Below are 20,000 nucleotides of genomic sequence, written 5' to 3'. Positions count from 1 at the left end.
TATTGAGCACCCGCCTTTTTTAGTATTGTCAAATTCAAAATATTCTAATAATGTGTCGTGCTACTATACGTCAATATCAATAACGCATATTTTGTTTATAAAGTGAATCTGACAATACCAAATAGGGCGGGTACTCAATAATCGGCTCTCTCTAGAGGACCCAATATGGCGGATGCGCATACTCACCTCTTCAGTGCTCTACTTTCTCTTTTTACGAATTTTTATAATCTCTATATTATCAAAATAACTTTTGCAGTCTCTTATTCGTTGCTCAATTTAATCTATTGTCCAATCCATTCACTTTAATTGAACAACTGTCGTATATAAACCTGCAACTGTAAAGAATGATATGATATGATGGCACATATTTCGATGTAGCACGCTGTACTAGATACCACGCATTAATGGCGAATCTATAATCGCGACGAATGTAAATAATGATTGCTATGACAGAATATTTCTGAAAATACAGTGTAAAGATACATTTTAAATAGCGTAACGTCAATTTAAGAAAGAAAAGATGGGTCGCCGCTCGATAAATACCACAAAAAGTGGGAAATACATGAATCCCACTGATCAAGCACGTTAGTAAATAACATAACCAAATAATCTCTGTGTCTTTCAGTTATTTATCACTGACAGATTTATTACAGGTAAAGAGGCGCGAAAGAAAGAATTAAAGAAAAATAAGAAGCAGAGGCAATTAGTACGTGCAGCTGTTTTGAAAGGGAAAGATCCTGCTCAAATTATCGAAGAGATGGAGAAAATAGATCAAATGGGTTTGCACAAAATTTATTACTCTTCGAGCGATCCGTACGATTAGCATTATGTAATACATGCTTAATTTTTAGAGTATAATGTCATGCAGCCACCACCTCTTAACGAGAAAGTATTAAAAGATAAAAGGAAAAAGCTAAAGGAGACCCTAGATCGTGTATTAAAAATGTATGTAAGTATTTTGAACGTATTGAATGTAAATTTCCCTTCGAAAGTTATCGGTAAGATTAATAAACTGGAGTTGTAGATAAATATTATATACGCTATTATATATTTGACAGCTTTTGCTCTTTTTCTATCAATAGGCGAAAGACGATCAAGAAAAATGGGCCGAGTTGAAAGAACAGCTCATACAATACGAACGCAGAAGGATAGATCTAGTTTCCTATTTCGAAGCTGTCAGACATGCCCAGCAAGTACAAGTTGATGAAATTCCTTTACCTTCGGCTGGTAACGACATATCGCGAATGTATTCAGGTACATTTCGATTGTTCAATATCGTTAGTTACGACAAAGTGAATTTCTTTTGTTTGCCTCATGTAAAGAAATACTTTTTCAGGTTCCTTAACGTCACAAATACCCCTACCTGATATGCCACAACCGCCATCGCACATGTATCCCTCTCATCCACACTATATACCACAACACCATCCACTTATGAACATACCCATACCACCGAGTATCTTGAAAAAAACAAGTGCATATGCAAACTCTGCCTCTGTACCTACGTTAGCACCAAATAAAGAACCACCTGGTGTACCACCTTACCCACCTCCAGATTTATCAAGCGATGACGAAGATGTGCCTGACAAGGTGTGTAATTACCTATAATCGTTCTTATTATATGTTTCTTTTAAATGTATGTTACTGAGTAATCCTACGATTTGAATGCAGATTAAAGAATCACTGCCGAAATCGAGGACAATCCGGTTTGCAGATGATAAGGAAGACAAGCAGGAATCAGACAGTAAAGAGAAAGACACAGATAAGGAGAAGGAGAAGGAAAGAGACATGTCGAAAGTAAAGCCAACTACTCTGCAGCAGAAAATGTTGGCTATGGCGGGCCAAGATATTGATCAGTTTATGCGTGAAATGGAAGTCGTCCATAAGAAACGAGAAACCGAGCGAGCCCAAGACTTAAATAATCGATTATCGTTGCTCGAGGCAGAGAATGAATCTAATTCAAAATCAAATAATAAATCTAATAACAATAGAACGGAAGAGGAAGAAGTGGAACCCCCAGGGGCATCAGACCACTCATCAAATCACAATCAACATGCATCTTCGCATTCTCATTCTCAGCATACACAACCTCATACAATGCCTCCTATGGGGATGCCACCTCATCCTTTAATGTACAGACCGCCACCACCACCGTTACATTTAAGAATGCCTCCACCACCTCCGCCTCGTATCGGGCTTCGATTGCCTCCTGGTAAGGATATTTCAATAAAATTCTATGTTAAATTGGAAGCAAACAGTTTCATCGAAAAAAAGTATTGATCCTCGTAGTTACTCTAAAAAAAAAAAATAAGTTTCAGGAAGAAGGCTTAACATAGTATTAGAAAAATTTTAATCACTGTTTAGGTCCGCCACCAGGGATGCCAAGAATGTTAAGACCTGGACCACCGAGTATGCCTAGAATGCCTCCTCCGCAAATGCAAATGCCAAATCTATCGAATATGACGAATATAGGAAATCCGCAAATGCAGGCACAGCCTGGGACAGGGTCGCAACCCAAGACACCTAATGTACTCTCCGCTGCCCCGCAATTAATTAATAGGAAAGATAAAGATGGGAAAAGCACCACGACTATTGAAGCGAAACCGCAAATTAGAAATTTGGCTGCCGATGTTACAAGATTCTTGCCCACCTCTCTTCGTGTGAAGAGAGATGACAAGAAGAAACCGAGCACTCTGTCTAGGCTTGCAGAAAGAATACCAGAGGCACAACCGTTACGAACAACTCAACCTAAAACTAAAGATGATGCGTACATGCAGTTCATGCAGGAAATGGAAGGGTTGCTTTAAATTTATTACATACTGTAACACAATTTTATTAAGATAGAGAATAATTAAAAACTGTAAAATATGCTACTACTATTATTGCTATGATCAAATAACTTAAAACTCCTTCATTCAAAATCCCACAGCTCGAACTTTATATACTTTTATTTATATATAGACTTATATAAATTGTATTTTTATAAAAATAAGAAACTACAAGTTGTTACATTCTACGTTTATTGTAGATATTAATATTGTACTTATTAACAATTAACTTTCACTATTGACCATCAAAAGTTGTTTACGCGTTAAATTTTTGTCGTAATAGTGACACAGGTTATTGCTTAAAATAACTTTCTTTCAAATATTATACTGTATACTCGTAATAACCATCCTAAAAGAATTGACATTTTCATTAATCCTACATTTTGTATATTTATTTCCCGCGTTAATTCATTAATTATCTGTACTTGTTGAAAATATTTGTTATTAAAAATGTTCCTCTGATTTTTTCAGCACCAAGATAATAATAGTTTCGTTTGTAATGGTATAATTCTAAAATCATTGTATTTTATTTAAACTACGGGATATCATTTTTCGAATACAATCTGTAAGCAGAATAACGTGAAATTTTTTACTTTCGTTTATTTGCTTTTCTAACAGAACTTTAATAAGGATAATCGTGATTCGAAGAGTTCTCACGTTAAAACCTTTGAATTCGAATATGTAATCATTAAAGATTAAAGCATGCGCTTGATGACCAATATGGTAGACTCTCCACTTCCGACAACGGTAAACAACGTCATTTCCTTCTTCTCTGTAACGAGAAAGTAAGCCGTTTCTCGTCGTGCAGCGCCGTGTACCTCCCTTGCATCCGCACTTCGCATACGTTAGCCACGCTCTGTATTCCGAAGTTGAGTGTAATATAAAAAGGTAGTTTATGTACCTTAGTATTCTGCAGTTAATTGTATCCTCAGTGATCTAACGAAGTGTTAACGGCCAACATGTATACGAGAAGCAGACAGAGTCAAGGCTATGCCAACGGTGAGATACTCCATATTCTTTTATGGGGACGCTATAACACGTTGTATATCGTATCGTAATATCTTATTTCACAAACAATATACACATATTATGATTTAATAGTTACTGGTATGTAAATAGCTCCAATAGAACAAAAATCAATATCATATATACCGGTTTGTGGGAATGGCGTCCTCGGATGCAGCTTATTTTGACACAATTTTCCGTCGCTTTTTTTTTAAATATCTCAGCCGAGAAGGAAACAATTTCGCGAAACGTTGCGAACAGCGTAGTTTGGAATAATTTTCTAATTACCTTTATTCTTTTACAGTTTTTTCTTTATATATACATATATATAAAGGATATATATACATATATATATATATACTTATGCTTCCTTTTCATTACTTTTATAAATAATATTTGTGCTCACTATAATGCGTTTTAAAATATCATTTTTACATAAAATGCCATTGAATATATCAATACATCCTCATAATGTATTTATTAGCCTTACCGCTTTTATATTCTGTATTACCTGGTGTTAACGTTTATTTAAATTACATTTACAGTGAGAAACCAAAATAATCCAAATGTAGGATACCAGGGGCAAAACACCGTAAGTTTTTCTGCCTTAACAATTATTTTAATGCAATAATATTTCATAAGAGAAAATCTAAAAAAATTTGGAAACATAATCGTAGCTTTATACGAGTAATTATTGTAGCTGTATATAGATTTAAAACGCTCAAGTACTCGGTAGTTCTTATTTTACAATTTATAAAATCATTTTGGGTGGCTCCAATATCAAACACAGAAATTTTCATACCAAGAGTGTGTGCTCATAAAATTTGTTTTTTACATAGTAAATTTGTTATTATTTATCACCCGTAAGGTATACGAATATACCATTGAATAATTAAACATCTTTTTCTAATGTATACCTAACGCTGATCTGAAATAGACACTTCATTTCGAATGTCTATACTATTCATTGATTTTTGAAGACTACTACAACCGTATCGTATAAATAGAATCCAATTACTTTAATTATATGTTTTTACCAGACAAGTAGGAAAAAGGATTAAATCCCTGGACTTATGCACAATAGTAGACCCAACATATGAATTTACTTATACTTCTATGCACGATATGGCAAGATCTTGTAATGCGAAGGGTCGAGTTCATAAAGATCTTTCGAAAATATAGAAATACTTTGGAATATTTTTTATGCCAATAGTTTTAAGACAATACTTGTGTAATTAATCCTTTTTTCCATAGAATATATGTTCTATGAATGTACCTATATAGAAAAGAATTCCAGTATACAAGTGCAGATAGTGGAAGCATTTTTTGATAATATTCTCGTACGTATACCAAAGTATGTACATTAAGGTTTTACTCTTATACTACAATATCGTTTGGTATGTATACCAGAAATCTATTACAAAGTGTTTCGTACACATAAGCATATGTATATGCATACATACATCAACGAGGTGTTAGTAATCATTTATTATCATTATATTATTCACTTCTTATCGTATATAAGATAAATGCATACATAAAGAGTTGTAGAGAGAATATGATGCTCTGCAATAGAGTAATTCCTAAGATAAAAATAATGCGATACGCTTATTAATTGTCAACTCTTTTACTATACTCTAATATTTTTTATATTCTCCAATTTATTTTATTATCATTTGACTTTTGTAAATGAAATATTCTAAAGACATATTGTATCGTTTAAAGACTTTACATATTATTGTACAGTTTTTGCAAATTTCTAGAATGACTTTAAAAAGATATGTAAAGTAGGGCTGGGACTATTTGTCGAGTTTTTCGGTATTCGAATACTTCAGTTGCTCAATTATTTGGCGAATATAATTCGAATATCTAAGTATTCAAATACTTAAGTACTCGAATAGTATGGTATGAATTATAAATCAAGTTCTTTAGGTTCATTTGTCAGAGTGAAATCTTGTAAGCTAATTTTGACCCACTTCACACCATACTATTCGAATACATCAGTATAGTTGTAAAATATTTGAATATTAAATTATTCGAATAGCCCCAGCCCTAATGTAAAGTTAATGGTGAATAATGAATAGCAGAACACGCGAGGGCAAAAGTATATTTCTTTTGAGCGATCTACATGTAAAAGCATCTATAAAAGAGCCCTCCTTTGAAAGAGTTATAAATTATCTGACCTCGACTCTAATTATTGTAATTCAACATCTTTGTAGATACTTTCTATAGTTATGAGAATAGCAATGAATATTTTTGAACATTTCTCCTTGATAACATAATGGGGCTTCGTTGCAAGTGATAAGTATAGCTAAGAATTATAAGCATATTAAGGTTTTCTTGATGAACTGTATTAAATTTATGTTCGTGAAAGGGAAAGATTCTTTACGATATTCTGTATTTCTCATGATCAAACTGTGTAGTTGTTCCATTTGTTGTTTCCAATTTTTCATCCATTTGCATGTACTAATTAGTGGTCCCTACTTTCCCTTCCCCTGCAATGCAGGAACTAGTAGCTATACAACAATACCGAGGAGGTCTATTCAGCCAGGGACTAGTTCGTCAGTTACCCACATAGCATAGCCTGCCACAGGCCATATTTTTGAAAACATACTGACCTGATGTTTAAATAGAGTACATTACTATAATGTTTGGAATACCAACTATCTACGCTTTGCTGTTTGCCAAATATGAGAGAAACAAATTCATTTCAATTTTTCAAGTTTCACCTTGACATTGAACAATTACGAAGTACAAAGTAGTTTTAATTACTTTACTCCATTAACTTTATGTATAACTTTGATTGAAACTTTTTTGTCTTTGCAAATATGTAAAAATTATTTGCGTATATATTTTGATCGTAACATAGATTTGAAACTCTGATTTGTAATTAATAATTTTTCGTACTACTTGTGTGTGTAATTTAACACTTTTAATTGCGTGTAAACTCGGCTCAGTTATATATAAAAAAAATATCGGCCATGAATATAGTTTGACAGGTATCAGTTATGGGGGTAGCATTAGACTGCTTCTGAGTGCATAATACGATGCTAGACCTTGGTGGGATAGCACAACCGTAGAGGTTCCTTGTGTAGCGGCGACCCACCCTGTTTTTACAGTACAACCAGCAACAAGGAGGCTTCCAAGGTTCGCAACCCCCTTCTAACCAACTGGGCAATTACAAACAGGGAAATGCACCGAATTCGCAATCCTTCAAGCAACAACCGCAACAGTCACCACAAATGCAACAAATTGCACCAAGAAACATGCAGCAAGGGAAACCTCAACAGCCGCAACAGCAACAGCAGCAGCAGCAGCAGCAGCAACCCCAGCCACCGCAGGCACAAATTAAGCAAGCACAACAACCTATGACAAACTCCCCCCAGATTCAATCTCAGCCTCCATCTCAACCGCAACCTGTTTCTCAGTCGCAATCTCAGCCTCCACCACAGCCACAACCACAATCTCAACCTCAGCCTCAGCTTCAGCCTCAACCCCAACGACTGAAGCCAATTCTGAAACAAACCTCTCATGCTCAGCAACAACAATCTGCAATAACTGTGCAAAGTAACCCTGTCCCGCCTCCTCCAACACCAGCTCCTACTCCAGCGCCTCCTCAGATAGCTAATTCTAATCCTACACCTGCAATAAGTAATAATGCTGTCGAAGTGATCAATGACGAAATGAATGACTCTGAAATGCCTGAGAAAGCTGATGCCGAAATGCAAGAACAGCAACCAAAGTGGAGACGCAAAGTACCTGGATGTAAGTACCTCCAATAATTAGTTCATTGTTGATTATATAATATTCTCACATTTCCTTAAAACTAATAAGATTAAAAGTTCCCTTGAAAAGAAGACCCATTTATTTTCACATTGCATTAATTCTACTTGAAGAACGTTGTATATGTTTAACATAATTATTGAAAATAACAATTATTTCATATTGTACATACTCATTGGTTTTAGAAGAATTGATTAATGATTAGTATGAGATAATGATGATAATTCACTGCGCAAATTTGAAAATTAAGATAACTCCATGTGCTCCAGTAACTTGCTGTTGAGCTGTGGCATTTTTAATAATTGTGAAAATATACCTACTGATATCAATATAAAATATAATTGATAGATTACTCCGTAATACTGTAAATTAAACAAAATTTATTGGTTTAGTCAAGGTGAATAAGAGACTAAAGCGACTTCGCTTGAATCAACGTTTGAGGAAGACATTACAACCAAAGAATGCGATCATGGTATTAAACGAAATGAAAGCTGGAGTACAATTCACATTTCCTGAAACTCAAGGAATACAGAACTCTCTTTACCTCGTTCATGCAGAGGTATTTAAAATAATGCATTTATTTGTGTACCAAAAGTATTACTAATGTTTTAAAATTTTTTACATTATTTAAATTAGGGGCCGTCCTTAAATTACGTAAGGGTAATTTTGGCGATTTCTTACCCCCTCCCTCCCCCAGTATAAGAATTCGTAAGATTTGATATTGCAACCCCCTTCTTACGTAATATTTTTTGCATTTAATTTTTTCAGTTATTAAAATTCTTTTATAGGTTTATATAATTCATTTAACTCGGCTTCGGGAAATTTAAACTAAAACTACTTTTCTGGAACATTAATGATAGAATTTGTATTTATTGAAAATTAGATTAAAAAATATTACGTAAGACGCTACCTGACTCCCCCTCCCGTAAGAAAACGTAAGAAATTCGCGACCCCCCCCAAAAAAGCCTTATGTAATTTAAGGACGACCCCTTATATCCTATTTACATAAACTGGATATTGTTATTATTTAAACATAATGTAAATGTAATTATTACTAAATTATTCATATATTATGAATAAAAACAGCTCGATGGTAAAACCTTCGTTGGACAAGGATTGTCGAAACCGCTTGCTCGACAAAATGCTGCTGAGAATGCATTGAAGGCCTTATTACTTGAGAAAATGACAACAGCATCTATGAAAGCACGTATTGATGCTGAAACAGATGGGCAAGTGATAAATCCGGCCGTAGAGCCAGTAAACATGCAGAAGGACGAGATTAACGAAGAAGGTGGAACACCGATGGATACTACTACTGACGAAACTGACGAAATTCCATGGAGTTCTCTGGCCAGCTTTGCATTGTATAAACTATTCCTTGAATGGCACAATCAAGGAACATCAGTTCCAGTCCCAAGACCAGGATTACCTTCGCCAGTTAAAGGAATTAAAAGGGAGGTAACTCTAGTTCCGAAAACTCCAGTCCAAAAGGAACTTCCTCCAAATGCTACAAACATACATCCCGTAATGTTATTGAATCAAATGAGACCAGGCTTGACATACGTAGAACTGAATCGTGTGGGTAATCCACCAAACACAATGTTTACTCTTGCTGCAGTCATCGATGGGATTAAATATACAGGAACAGGTAACGCACCACACATTTCTTCTATGTATACTGATTCCTAATTAAGGCCGTCGCGTAATTTGGCGAAGCGCGGCGAAGCGAATTGAAGAAATTAATAATAATTACTTAATTGTCGCTGCGGTTCGGTCTAATTTCCGCGGCTCCCAGCTTCGCTTCACCAAAATGCACGATAACGTTTAAGGAATTTTTCGCAAATTTAAATGCATCAGAAATCATTCAGAAAATATCGTGAAAATGACATACGAAGAAAACAATAAGTATTTAATATGTTATTAAATTTATGTATATGTTACAGCAAAAAATAAGAAGGATGCCAAGAAAATAGCAGCAAAATGTGCACTTCTAGCCCTCTATGGTTTGACTTATCCAGATGAAACTACAGCTGCGGTCCAGGATCAACCAATAGCTTAAAAAGTATTAAACTATGAATGTCATTAATGTTTGTAATCTGTGAATTACAACATTATAACATCATTATTCATTTCAATTTGATCAGTTTAGTTTATCACTTAATCATTCGATTGATCATTTTAGTGTTGCAAAAAAAACAATTCTACAAATTAAGCAGCCTGCAATAATATTAACGATGTAAGAATTTTTCAACTTATATTCATAACTGTATAGAAATCATGTAAATATACATGATGTTGTATAATATTCAAATGTCTAGCACATTGCGAAAGATTTACAAAAGTATTCTTTCCAATCAATTCGATGTTATAAATCAATTAGAGACTTTCTTGTGAATACAATGACAGATTGTATCAGAATGGTCGCTGTATTTCTTTTATCGAATGGATTGCATCTTTTTATATATGTATTTAATTTGTATTTACAATAAATGAACACCTTAGAATTGATCATCGTACACCGGATCCATTGTGCAATTATTTCATCATTAATTATCACTACTCTTTCTGCGTAGTTTTAAATAGATCCTGTCTGAAGATACATTGATAGTAAGCTACTGTAAATAGATTAAATTATCAATAAAAATATAATTCAATATTGGACGTCAATAGAATTATCCGTTTTTAGAAAACTCATTCGTACTGGTAAAACAGTATACTTTTTTATATAGTGTGTACTATTGCCTTTGTTATATGTATATCTATACATCCAGTTAATTCATAAATAATTAGTTGCAATTATTAAAATGTTAATGATATTTGGTAGTCGTTACATTTCCACACAGTGTTCGCATTATAATGATCTTACTCTACAAAGCAGGTAGAAGTGGGTAACTGACTGGTTGATATGGTAACAATTTTCCAAACATTCAAGTTTGGAGTGAAACATTCGTATAAAGCTGAAGTACTGTGAGAACATGCAACCGTTAAAGATAATAGTCGTAGGGCCTGTTAGGGTAATGTTCCAAAATTTGAAATTTTATTGGTTTACACTAGAGCTGTTACTTTTTGACCCGTTGGGTACTCGGAACAACTTCAAGCCATTGAGTGTGGTATTGTTCGATCATTTTTAGCTAACATCAAACAATACCGCAGGCAATAAAACATGCAATTGCTTGACGTTGTTTCGGGTAGCCGGGTACCCGACGGGTCAAAAAGTAACAGCTCTAGTTAACACAATATCCTTTAAGTATAAGCTTTATATGTTTATTTTCTTCGTTGCATGTAAAACTGTAGAAATAATCTACTAAATATTAGCTTATAGTGTTTATTACTAATCCCATAAAATATAAATGGCGTTATAAAGAAGCAATTTTTAGAGTGGTAAAACGACGATATCGAATTTTCTTGCCGATGCTACAGAAATACCTTACGACTATCGCCCGACTCAAGGTGTTCGAATATTAGAATTTGAGGTACAAAATATAGACATAAATGATAAACGAGTAACGAAAGACATTGAATTATGGGACTGTAGTGGGGATCATAAGTATATATACCAAACTTGATTTGTTTAAAAACAAAAGCAAGTACATGTATCGTGAATAACATGCGAATGTTTTAGATTTGAAAATTGCTGGCCAGCTATAAGAAAGGATTTGCATGGTGTCATACTTGTGTACAGTGAAAAGTCAAATGACTGTTTAAAAGAAATCCAACAGTCATATGATTATTTCATCAGTCAAACAAAGTTAGGCCCAGATAGATGTGTAATATTTTGTTACGACCCTGATAAAAGGCATCCCGAAATTTCAAAAACAATTTGTAAGTATTTAGTATATACTACATCGAAGATTCTGAATATTATTTAACTTTCGTATTTTAAATAATACGTACTTATACTTTTATAAATATAGCGTCGACATTTGTGAAAGTATCTCATGTAAGGTGTAACATAGAAAGCGGTGGAAATAAACTTAAAGCTGATTTTTCGTCGTTTATAAGTACAATAGTTACTAAAATGTATAATTACACAGATCGCGAAGCGAAAAATAATTTCAACGAGAACATATTATTTGTCAAGTAATATGGCAAGGTGGTGGAATTTGGAAAAATTTACATTTCATTGAAAATAATCGCTGTTTTTTACAAATACTTTTTATTTCATATATGTAACAAACTTATATGTACACCATATACGATATATAAAATCACGTAATTATTCCACAATATAATAGCTATACCACCTAGTAATTTTGTTTACAGTTCCCTTATACACGGTGTAACATCTTTTACTACACAGAAATTACTTGTTAAAAATTTATACTTAACAAAAAGCATAAACGAATAATTTGTATTACGTACAAACGAATCAGTTGAATGAATAGATTAAAATATTTAAAAAATATTATCAAAATCATGTTTCACTTAAATGCTGCTGGTAACACTGCGTGATTGTACAATGTTACATTCTTAATAAAAACCAATATTCATTATAAAGTTTTCATAAATCCCTTATAAAAATTCTGATCAATATTAACGCTATGTATGTTGGCTTTTCGCTTCTTCGCGCAAGAATGCCATTAATTCGTCCCACGCACTTTGTACTTGTTCCTGAGTAATATGATGACTCCAGAAACTGCATATAACAACATTAGCTTGGTTAATTTGCTCCATATTGCTTGGTTGAACTTGAATTCTTAATTTTGCCTCAGCTTCAGTTAATCCGTTTCTCTCTACCACTCTCTTTATGGCCTACAAATTATACAAAGATAATTGCACATCATACTACGCTGAAATGAATGTTACATTGGACTGGAAGAGAGTGTTTCCCCATAGAGTATTACAGCTTCGTTTAATGAAGCAAAGGCTGACCTCTTCTTGTGGTATGATGCAGGTCCAAATTTCATGGCACACATCTTGCCAGTGGGCTTGAATTAAGACAGCTGCCTCCATCACAATTATATCAAATCCTTTTCTATGATAGTCGTTTATTTGCTTGGTCGCCTCTTCTAATATTATAGGCCAAACAAGTTTATTTAATTTTTCTAACTGTGCCTAGAAGGAAGTTTGTTCCTGAATGACTAAAGAACGGTAAGAAGGCACAAACATAAACAATATAAAACTACATAAGCTTACTGTATCATTGAATACAATATTCCCAAGTGCTTTTCTATCAATAAATCCATCTGATCTCAAGATAGTGGGCCCAAAATGATCAAGTATTGCATCGTAACAACTATTATGGGGAAGATACAACTCGTGGGCTATTTTATCACAGTTTACGAGACCAGCACCCAATTTTTCCAATTTGTCAGCTACTGTTGATTTCCCACTTGCTATACCTCCGGTTAAACCAATAATATAAGGTTTCAAAGGTTTGTTTCCTATCCTCTGAACAAAAAAAATTGATAATGTTTAATGCAGTACATATTTAGATTAGGTCTACGTAGTTCATGCGTACAGGTGCTCGAAGTTGTGTTCCCAATAGACGTATTCTATTATTACTAGAACTGATTTTATTTTCTTCGTGTTCTTTGCAATCCTCTTCCTCTACTATCTTTACAACATGAATGTCTAATTTATTTAGACCGTTCCGTTCGCGCATTTCATTCACTTTTTCACCACCTCGTTTTGTTTCCTCGCTGACTACTATCATTTCAAACGTTGGATCATCCTTAGTTGGGCCATACATATCGTTTATCGCAACGACATCGTATATTAATGTTGAATCTACGTCTTCTAAAAAGTCTTTAATATTTAGAATCCTTTTATGGCACGGTTCTATCAGTTCCCATAATAATTTTCCTATAAATTTAATTGATTAGTTTAGGTAAAACAATTATTAGTAGCTCGTATATAAACTAAATTTTTTGCAGCACCATTACATTCAGAAATCTTACCACGTAACATATCTGTCTCGGTAACTCCAACTGTAACTTTGCTCGTGCAATGCAACACAGCTTCGCTTAGAAATATTTTATGAGCATTATGTATACGATCGAACGTGCCACCTAGTACTACGCTTTTGTAAGTATCTCCCTCCTCAACACGAGAGATCGCATTGTTCGCCTTTTCTCCTCTCTGATCATCGTTGAAGGTAACAAAACTACAGCCCATAGAAGTATTAGCTAGATAATCCTGTATGAATGTATCAGCCTCCTTTTTACTATAGATTTGATCAAAAATTACTACCTCCACGGGCTTCTTTGTATTTATTATCGATAGATGGGGATTCTTTATATTTGTAAGTAAAACTCGGATATCGAGTCGTGCGGATATCGCGCAAGTGTCCGTGTAAATATTAGAAATGGTTTGAGCATAACGCGTTGCTCTGCGTTGAGAACTCGAAACCGTGTAATTTCCGGATATAAAAATATTCTTTTCCGGAAAATATTGGATATACAAAGTTTTTAATACGTGCTTCTTGATAATTGGTAATAATTTTATCACCTTCGCCGGATTTGTCAAAACTAACAAACCGGTGTTTGCCATTCTAAATACAAATAGAGCTTTTAACGTTTAACCTCTCCTTTCAACGATACTTTCGTCGAACTACTCGCACTGTGCATTATACTTGCAACGATGTTTTCGCAAATCGGTTACGCGCCGCATTACATAATTAATATTTAAAGAGTGAATATTAATTCTTATCAGTGCCGGCAGTTCTCCACGCATTCAACGTTTTCGCTCAACATTTGATGACGCGCTTCAACATAACGCATCACGCAATGACATAACGAAACGTCACATACTATATTATAAAAATCATTACTTTGGTTTAAATTTTGTAAAGCAATAAACAATCACGTAATATATTTTTACTTTAATGTATTTAGTGTTCATAAAAATAAAAGTTGTACAATGCTAACAATTATTTTGTAATCTTAAATAATACATTTACTACTTATTATATATAATCAACACTTATCAAGTGAATTAATTTATAGATACTATAATAGAAATAGAGCTAATATATATATATATACATATATATGTTTAAAATGCTAGTTAAGTTTATAATTTTTCTATAGTAGTGGTACAGAGGAGGCCCGGGAGGGTTTGTTTAATTTAACTTTATGATGTAAAAGTAACCATTCTATTAGTTTCGTGTGATTATCATTAAATGCCAGTTGTAATAGAACATTGTACCATTTATCGTTCAAACCAAACCCGCATCCTGTTAAGAAAACGAATACACTTGAAATGGGAACTTTGTTAAGATTATAAGTACAAAACCTTGAATTTAAGATCGCACACCTGTTCTTTGTAGTATTTCGAGACACGAAAAGTCATTTTGCATGGGATTGTTAAGACAATAGTAAATGGCCATACACAGAGCATTTTCTCCTGCCACTGTGATAATAAAAGGATCTGCACCTACATTTACCAAGTATAAACGCATGGATATAAATTATAATGTACAATTATATTGATATATTTAAATTATTATTTTGTAGAATGCAAACCCTTGGCTAACATAAACGCTATTAAATATGTATGGCCGCGTAAACAAACACGATGAAAGGGTGTCAGTCCATCGAGTAGAGATTTTACGTTCAACAATTGTGGACAGTAAACTACTATATCGATGCATTTTAATGCATAAAATCTGTCATGGCATTTCTGGAAATATTATATAAAGGTCCTCTAAACAAACTATTATGCAGTAAAAGATTGTCACATGGAATGTTTATAATGAATAATGCTGATAAATGAAGTCCTCCATATTGAATTTTTAGTACAATTCGTACTGTAAAGTGTTATTCTATAATTAAATAGAAGGGTCATTTACATCAACCGCGTGTTCCAAGTTACGAAACATTTCTTTATGGCTAATGATGCTTCGATCTCGAATAACCGAGCGATTATAATTTCTTATTTCCTGTAATCCTATCTCCTGTCTTTTGCATGTTGATTTCTTATAATAGCGTTCTGTAATTCAATCGAAGGTATAGAAAATTTAGAATATATAAAACTGCTCGGGTACATTCTATAATACATTCTAAACGTTGTCGTAAAATTATGGATTAACGCGTCCGCTGCTATATAGAAGTCGGTCTCCGTTAATTGCAGCGTAGCGAAGCGTATAAGATAGCGTTTCTTTAATCTCGCTGCCATGGCAAGCTGAGCAATGGGAGCGAACGTGTTAATTAATCGATAAAAATCTGATAAGCGTAAAGTTTCTATTAAAAGAGATTCGAAATTTCAAATCTACCATAAACGCGGTAGAACATATAAGAAACAACTGCGATGAATCCAACGGTAGCGAAGTATTCAAAAATGCTCGGTATTATTTCCGCCAATTTCCCAACATATCTTAATAAAATATCGGAAAACGATTCTTTCTGCTTTATCACAAGACTCATAGCTATTTCTTCTGTCGACTTTCGAATAATTGTTTCTTTAACTTTCGATATCTCTTAACAAAACTGAACAAAAGTATGTCCTCGTCAAGAACACATTCAAGAATGAAATCTCGATCTAGGAACAGTAATAGCAGATAGGAATATGCATGTGGCAAACATATTTCCCCCATAGTGTTGAATAACCAATCAGAATAAGGGAGCAACGATGCAGGATGTCCTCTTTCAATAGTCGACACTCCGGAAGTGATCGTCCAAGGGGGTAGAGAAAGAGAACGAGGAAGAGAGAGAGAGAGGCAGAGAGGGGGGGGGGGGAGCGAGAGAGAGAGAGAAAGAGAGAGAGAGGCCCTTAGCCTGAGTAACGATTAGATATACCCCGAATCCTCAATTTGAAGTTCTGGAACGGGGTCGCCGTAGGGGGCACCCACGGATATTCAGATATTACAACACGAAAACAGAATCGACGCAGACGCGAGCCATACTTGATCGTCGCGATGAGCGCGTTGCTTCGGAGAACCCGTCCCTAGTGTTTACAATCTTTTTACGGGAAGTCCTTCCATGTTATGATTTGAAATCGTCCCGAGCATTCGTGAAACCTCGATATCAATCGTCGGAGTATCTCGTCGACTCGTCCGCGGGCGATCGCGGTCCGTACACGGGACTACGGTTCACCTAGGGTACACTCGGTCGTGTTTGCCTCTCCGTGTGTTATTTCAAACCACATATCTCCTGCTGGCCACGAAAATGGCGAATTACACGGATCGCCGACACTCGCACGGGAATTCTGTACGCGTCCATACGGATGACAAGAAGTGAACGTCTCCACGATCCTCTGATGCGGAAGAACTTTATCGGGGCCAAGTGACAAAACAATTTCGGATAGTCAAAGATGGATGCAACAATTGAGAGAGAGTGCGGTGCTCTGGGTGGCCTCTTTCAACAGATTATCACTGACATGAAGGTACATAAGTAATATCGGCGTCGTTGGGACTCGATCTTCATTATGATATCCGACCGCGTTTTTCCTGTTCATTGTTTCTTGTACGCTTTTATACCGTTGCACAATTTACGATGCAGGCGAAGGCGCGTTGTCGATGTAGTGCCCCTTTTACGTTACGCACGTTCCACAAAATAGTGCGTTATCTTCCTTCCTTTTTCTCTCTTTCTTTCTCTTTGTTTTATCGTTCCTTTTCTTATGGCGTTCTGTAAACTTCGTTAACGATGGCCTCATTCTGAGAACTGTTCTCTGAAACCATTGAGATACTTTAATGCGACAGAACGAGGACGAGAGCTAATTTGTCCATGTTATTAGAATGTCGGTATACTTTTTTCATTCTTGCATGACAGCCACAGTTGGATGAAACAGAGGACAGAAATGTTCGAAATATTTATCATTTTATGTGGTAGGTGTCAAAGCGAATGGAAGAGTATAACACTCCAAATGAAACATGTATATTTTAACAGGTAGAGGCTTGATTTCAGTAGTTGAAGCATGAAAGAGTATGTATTTTATTTTGGATTCTAGCTGCAAAGTACCGAATATTATAGTTCCTTTTGAATCTTGAAGTATTTTAAGGATTGGATGATTAAAGGTCTCCTGAATTCTTGTTTACATTTGATTATAGGATTTTCATTCCAAGCATTGTGTTTATATTTATGCAGTTCTTAAATATATACGATCTAAAAACAGATCTGCAGTTTCTTATACTTTCTTAGGGTTTATAGCCCTGAAACATAAAAAACTCACTCTGGTTTAGAGTCTTAACATTACAATGTAAGATGCAGTAAGGATCTTTTAAGTTTATGATCTATAAAATATTTAAACAGTGTATGTTAATCTATCGCAGAATGTTCTAAACATTTTTGGAAGTAAAATAATTTATGCAGTACTTTAGAAATGTATGTTATTTTATTCGTTTTTGCTTCGACATCTACTATTTAACACCTTGTTCATGGGTCTTGGAATACTCTGTATTATCAGTTGCAGTGGTTATTCGTATCATCTAAAAGAAAATTTTACTTTTATTAACGAACTCTTCTTTCTGCTAATAATGCTGAGTACAAGTTGAAGAAGGTTTACAAATGCGGTAAATCTATAAGATAATTTATTATTAAGATCGGTAGAAATTATTGACAGTCATTGATCTAATTTCATAATTAAATCATACGAGCATCTAATCATAAAAAATAGGTAGGCGTATATGATTGTATTATCTGCGTTCAATATGCACTGTTTTATTTCCACGATACGATGTAACTCACAGGTTGAAAGGAAATAAAGCGTATCCGAGTGGTTTTAAACAGAAGTGGATAACAAATTTTACTTTTTAGAATGGCGCACCATTATGGGAAGATTTAATATCGAAAGCAACCAAATTACATTCGTGCCTAAGGTAATAATTCTTTCAATCACATTTCAGAGTTCTAGGGTAATCATATTTATTTCTCTTGATGAATTACAGACAGTAGTATCCACTGTTCTAAAAGAAGTACTAAAACTAGAATTTAAATAATACATAAGCTGCGGTTAAAAATGATGTAAAAATATAACATTATAACTGTATATTCTATTTTCGTTCCTTTTAGGGCTGCTATTTTAGCTATTTCTGCGTATCTTGAAACATTTCAAAAAATTGCTGACGCTGCAACTAATGCTAGAGGTAAATTAATGTTAAACTTTACTTTCGATTACATTTAGTACTAATGAATATGTTATAAAGAAGTCAAATATTTTTCGCTTCTAGTATTCTATAGAAATACATATAATATTAAAGAATGCTTGTAATTAAGGTGCAACAAAAGAAATTGGGACTGCTTTGACACGGATATGTCTTAGGCACAAAGCAGTAGAAACTCGTATGAAATCTTTTACCAGGTAATGCTTATTGATGTTACTAGTTCGTTGCTCTTGTTAATTATATTTCTGCATAAACACTTTTCTTTTAGCGCTATTATGGATTGCTTGGTGTTGCCTCTTCAAGAGAAATTAGAGGATTGGAAAAAGTCTTTAATAAATTTAGACAAGGAACATGCCAAAGGTCAGTAGAACGTTTTGTTTCAAACAAGATTATGAATAAAGTATTGAAACAAAATCGGTGTAAGTTCACTTAATACACCTGAAATTGTATTAATTTTAGAATATAAAAAAGCCCGGGCAGAGTTGAAGAAACGATCTACCGATACATTGCGATTACAAAAAAAGAAGGCACGCAAAGGTCAACATTTACATGGGCAAGGGCAATCGCAGGGCCTTGGAGCTTTATCCGGAGATGTTGAATTAAACCGTATGCTACAATCTTCCGCTGCTGTCGTTCAAGAGAAACGGCTAAGTTTAGAAGATACAGAAAGAAGAGCTGTGCGCGCAGCCCTGCTCGAAGAAAGAGGCAGATTTTGCCTTCTTGCCAGATTTTTGAAGCCAGTGCTTGTTAGTAAACTCGATTGTAACTACTAGGCTTGTAACAACTTGATTCCGTAATAATACATTTAACAATGCGCGCAAATAAACGTAGGACGAAGAGATCGCGATGCTAATGGAGCTGACACACCTCCAAGAAGTTTCCGATCAGTTACAACGACACGCAGCCTCTCCGCATCATTTGCCACCTGCGTCGGAGCAAGTGATCACGGATATAAAAGGCTGCGACGTTACACAATGGTCGCTTGCTACGCCTCCTTCCAGCCCTTCTTTGTCTCTTGGATCGAGGAAGAGTTCAATGTGTTCGATCAGTTCGTTAACTAGCAGCAGCAGTAGTTCTTGCAAAAGTCATCCAAGCCCGTCTGGACATCCCTGGCATAGATCGCTCTCTCAGGTGAAAATTCTACAAATGTTCAAACACGATATTAAAGTTCCTTTCTCTTTGCCTAGTCAATGTACTAAGAATGTTATGCCTTTACGATGCATGGCACATAATAGTTTCACTGTTTACGCACTAGCTGTATACCATGCAAAGTAGTTGCCCGTAGATTACAGCATGAATGCCGTTTGGCATCAGCTTAGAGTATGTGGTAGTCGATGTTGTAC

General features: G+C 34.8%; 6 protein-coding genes across 9 annotated transcripts in view; 4 read left to right on the top strand and 2 right to left on the bottom strand.

Moving 5' to 3' along the window:
* Positions 1-385: 385 nt before the first annotated feature.
* LOC143370451 (uncharacterized) lies at positions 386-3,194 on the top strand. Its single transcript, XM_076815593.1, has 7 exons — positions 386-584; positions 654-779; positions 852-949; positions 1,083-1,254; positions 1,337-1,590; positions 1,672-2,212; positions 2,365-3,194. The coding sequence occupies exons 1-7, from the start codon at positions 521-523 to the stop codon at positions 2,805-2,807; spliced, it is 1,698 nt and encodes a 565-aa protein (XP_076671708.1). The 5' UTR covers positions 386-520; the 3' UTR covers positions 2,808-3,194.
* A 401-nt stretch (positions 3,195-3,595) lies between these two features.
* LOC143370465 (uncharacterized) lies at positions 3,596-10,132 on the top strand. The gene is made up of 6 exons (XM_076815619.1): positions 3,596-3,827; positions 4,379-4,425; positions 6,953-7,598; positions 8,009-8,175; positions 8,703-9,264; positions 9,560-10,132. Exons 1-6 carry the CDS (start codon positions 3,788-3,790, stop codon positions 9,673-9,675), a joined length of 1,578 nt encoding a protein of 525 aa, XP_076671734.1. The 5' UTR covers positions 3,596-3,787; the 3' UTR covers positions 9,676-10,132.
* A 143-nt stretch (positions 10,133-10,275) lies between these two features.
* Positions 10,276-11,859, top strand: LOC143370492 (intraflagellar transport protein 22 homolog). 2 transcript variants are annotated; one of them, XM_076815710.1, is made up of 4 exons: positions 10,276-10,630; positions 10,994-11,163; positions 11,239-11,438; positions 11,531-11,859. In XM_076815710.1, the coding sequence occupies exons 1-4, from the start codon at positions 10,592-10,594 to the stop codon at positions 11,698-11,700; spliced, it is 579 nt and encodes a 192-aa protein (XP_076671825.1). In that variant the 5' UTR covers positions 10,276-10,591; the 3' UTR covers positions 11,701-11,859. The 2 variants fall into 2 exon arrangements, 1 of the variants encoding a protein (XP_076671825.1); XR_013085626.1 differs by having other exon boundaries at positions 10,600-10,630; positions 10,994-11,089; positions 11,239-11,673.
* A 200-nt stretch (positions 11,860-12,059) lies between these two features.
* Positions 12,060-14,258, bottom strand: Ppat-dpck (Bifunctional Phosphopantetheine adenylyltransferase - Dephospho-CoA kinase). Its single transcript, XM_076815606.1, has 5 exons — positions 13,517-14,258; positions 13,078-13,421; positions 12,753-13,007; positions 12,489-12,671; positions 12,060-12,368 (listed from the first exon to the last, which is right to left on the bottom strand). Exons 1-5 carry the CDS (start codon positions 14,106-14,108, stop codon positions 12,156-12,158), a joined length of 1,587 nt encoding a protein of 528 aa, XP_076671721.1. The 5' UTR covers positions 14,109-14,258; the 3' UTR covers positions 12,060-12,155.
* A 224-nt stretch (positions 14,259-14,482) lies between these two features.
* Positions 14,483-16,703, bottom strand: LOC143372992 (uncharacterized). Its single transcript, XM_076819717.1, has 6 exons — positions 16,652-16,703; positions 15,832-16,035; positions 15,409-15,548; positions 15,083-15,239; positions 14,874-14,993; positions 14,483-14,793 (listed from the first exon to the last, which is right to left on the bottom strand). The coding sequence occupies exons 1-6, from the start codon at positions 16,701-16,703 to the stop codon at positions 14,642-14,644; spliced, it is 825 nt and encodes a 274-aa protein (XP_076675832.1). The 3' UTR covers positions 14,483-14,641.
* Positions 16,297-20,000, top strand: part of LOC143370434 (uncharacterized) — an 8,991-nt gene continuing 5,287 nt past the window's right edge. For all 3 annotated transcript variants that reach the window (XM_076815583.1, XM_076815573.1, XM_076815564.1), the window contains exons 1-7: positions 16,297-16,940; positions 18,311-18,372; positions 18,566-18,639; positions 18,770-18,854; positions 18,926-19,017; positions 19,117-19,403; positions 19,489-19,788. In XM_076815583.1, coding sequence (XP_076671698.1) covers positions 16,869-16,940; positions 18,311-18,372; positions 18,566-18,639; positions 18,770-18,854; positions 18,926-19,017; positions 19,117-19,403; positions 19,489-19,788 — 972 coding nt within the window. In that variant the 5' untranslated portion in view covers positions 16,297-16,868. The remainder of the gene's footprint in view (positions 16,941-18,310; positions 18,373-18,565; positions 18,640-18,769; positions 18,855-18,925; positions 19,018-19,116; positions 19,404-19,488; positions 19,789-20,000) is intronic.

This window comes from Andrena cerasifolii, chromosome 1, assembly GCF_050908995.1.
Source record: "Andrena cerasifolii isolate SP2316 chromosome 1, iyAndCera1_principal, whole genome shotgun sequence".
Classification (NCBI taxonomy): Eukaryota; Metazoa; Arthropoda; class Insecta; order Hymenoptera; family Andrenidae; genus Andrena; species Andrena cerasifolii.
Note: the sequence above shows the minus strand (reverse complement) of the source record. Positions and strands in the feature narration are given on the sequence as shown.

Excerpts from the sequence above, each read along its gene's own strand:
- LOC143370451 (XM_076815593.1), top strand. The coding sequence starts at position 521 with ATGGGTCGCCGCTCGATAAATACCACAAAAAGTGGGAAATACATGAAT. Across the intron at positions 585-653 it reads GAATCCCACTGATCAAGCAC|GTAAAGAGGCGCGAAAGAAA; the intron begins GTTAGTAAATAA and ends GATTTATTACAG. Across the intron at positions 950-1,082 it reads ATCGTGTATTAAAAATGTAT|GCGAAAGACGATCAAGAAAA; the intron begins GTAAGTATTTTG and ends TTCTATCAATAG.
- LOC143370465 (XM_076815619.1), top strand. The coding sequence starts at position 3,788 with ATGTATACGAGAAGCAGACAGAGTCAAGGCTATGCCAACG. Across the intron at positions 4,426-6,952 it reads GATACCAGGGGCAAAACACC|TACAACCAGCAACAAGGAGG; the intron begins GTAAGTTTTTCT and ends CTGTTTTTACAG. Across the intron at positions 7,599-8,008 it reads GAGACGCAAAGTACCTGGAT|TCAAGGTGAATAAGAGACTA; the intron begins GTAAGTACCTCC and ends TTATTGGTTTAG.
- LOC143370492 (XM_076815710.1), top strand. The coding sequence starts at position 10,592 with ATGCAACCGTTAAAGATAATAGTCGTAGGGCCTGTTAGG. Across the intron at positions 11,164-11,238 it reads GACTGTAGTGGGGATCATAA|ATTTGAAAATTGCTGGCCAG; the intron begins GTATATATACCA and ends CGAATGTTTTAG. Across the intron at positions 11,439-11,530 it reads CGAAATTTCAAAAACAATTT|CGTCGACATTTGTGAAAGTA; the intron begins GTAAGTATTTAG and ends TTATAAATATAG.
- Ppat-dpck (XM_076815606.1), bottom strand. The coding sequence starts at position 14,108 with ATGGCAAACACCGGTTTGTTAGTTTTGACAAATCCGGCGAAGGTGATA. Across the intron at positions 13,008-13,077 it reads GAACACAACTTCGAGCACCT|AGGATAGGAAACAAACCTTT; the intron begins GTACGCATGAAC and ends TTTTTTGTTCAG. Across the intron at positions 12,369-12,488 it reads GCATCATACCACAAGAAGAG|GCCATAAAGAGAGTGGTAGA; the intron begins GTCAGCCTTTGC and ends TATAATTTGTAG.
- LOC143372992 (XM_076819717.1), bottom strand. The coding sequence starts at position 16,703 with ATGTGGTTTGAAATAACACACGGAGAGGCAAACACGACCGAGTGTACC. Across the intron at positions 15,549-15,831 it reads TATGTTCTACCGCGTTTATG|AACGCTATTATAAGAAATCA; the intron begins GTAGATTTGAAA and ends ATTGAATTACAG. Across the intron at positions 15,240-15,408 it reads ACTTGGAACACGCGGTTGAT|AAATGCCATGACAGATTTTA; the intron begins GTAAATGACCCT and ends TAATATTTCCAG.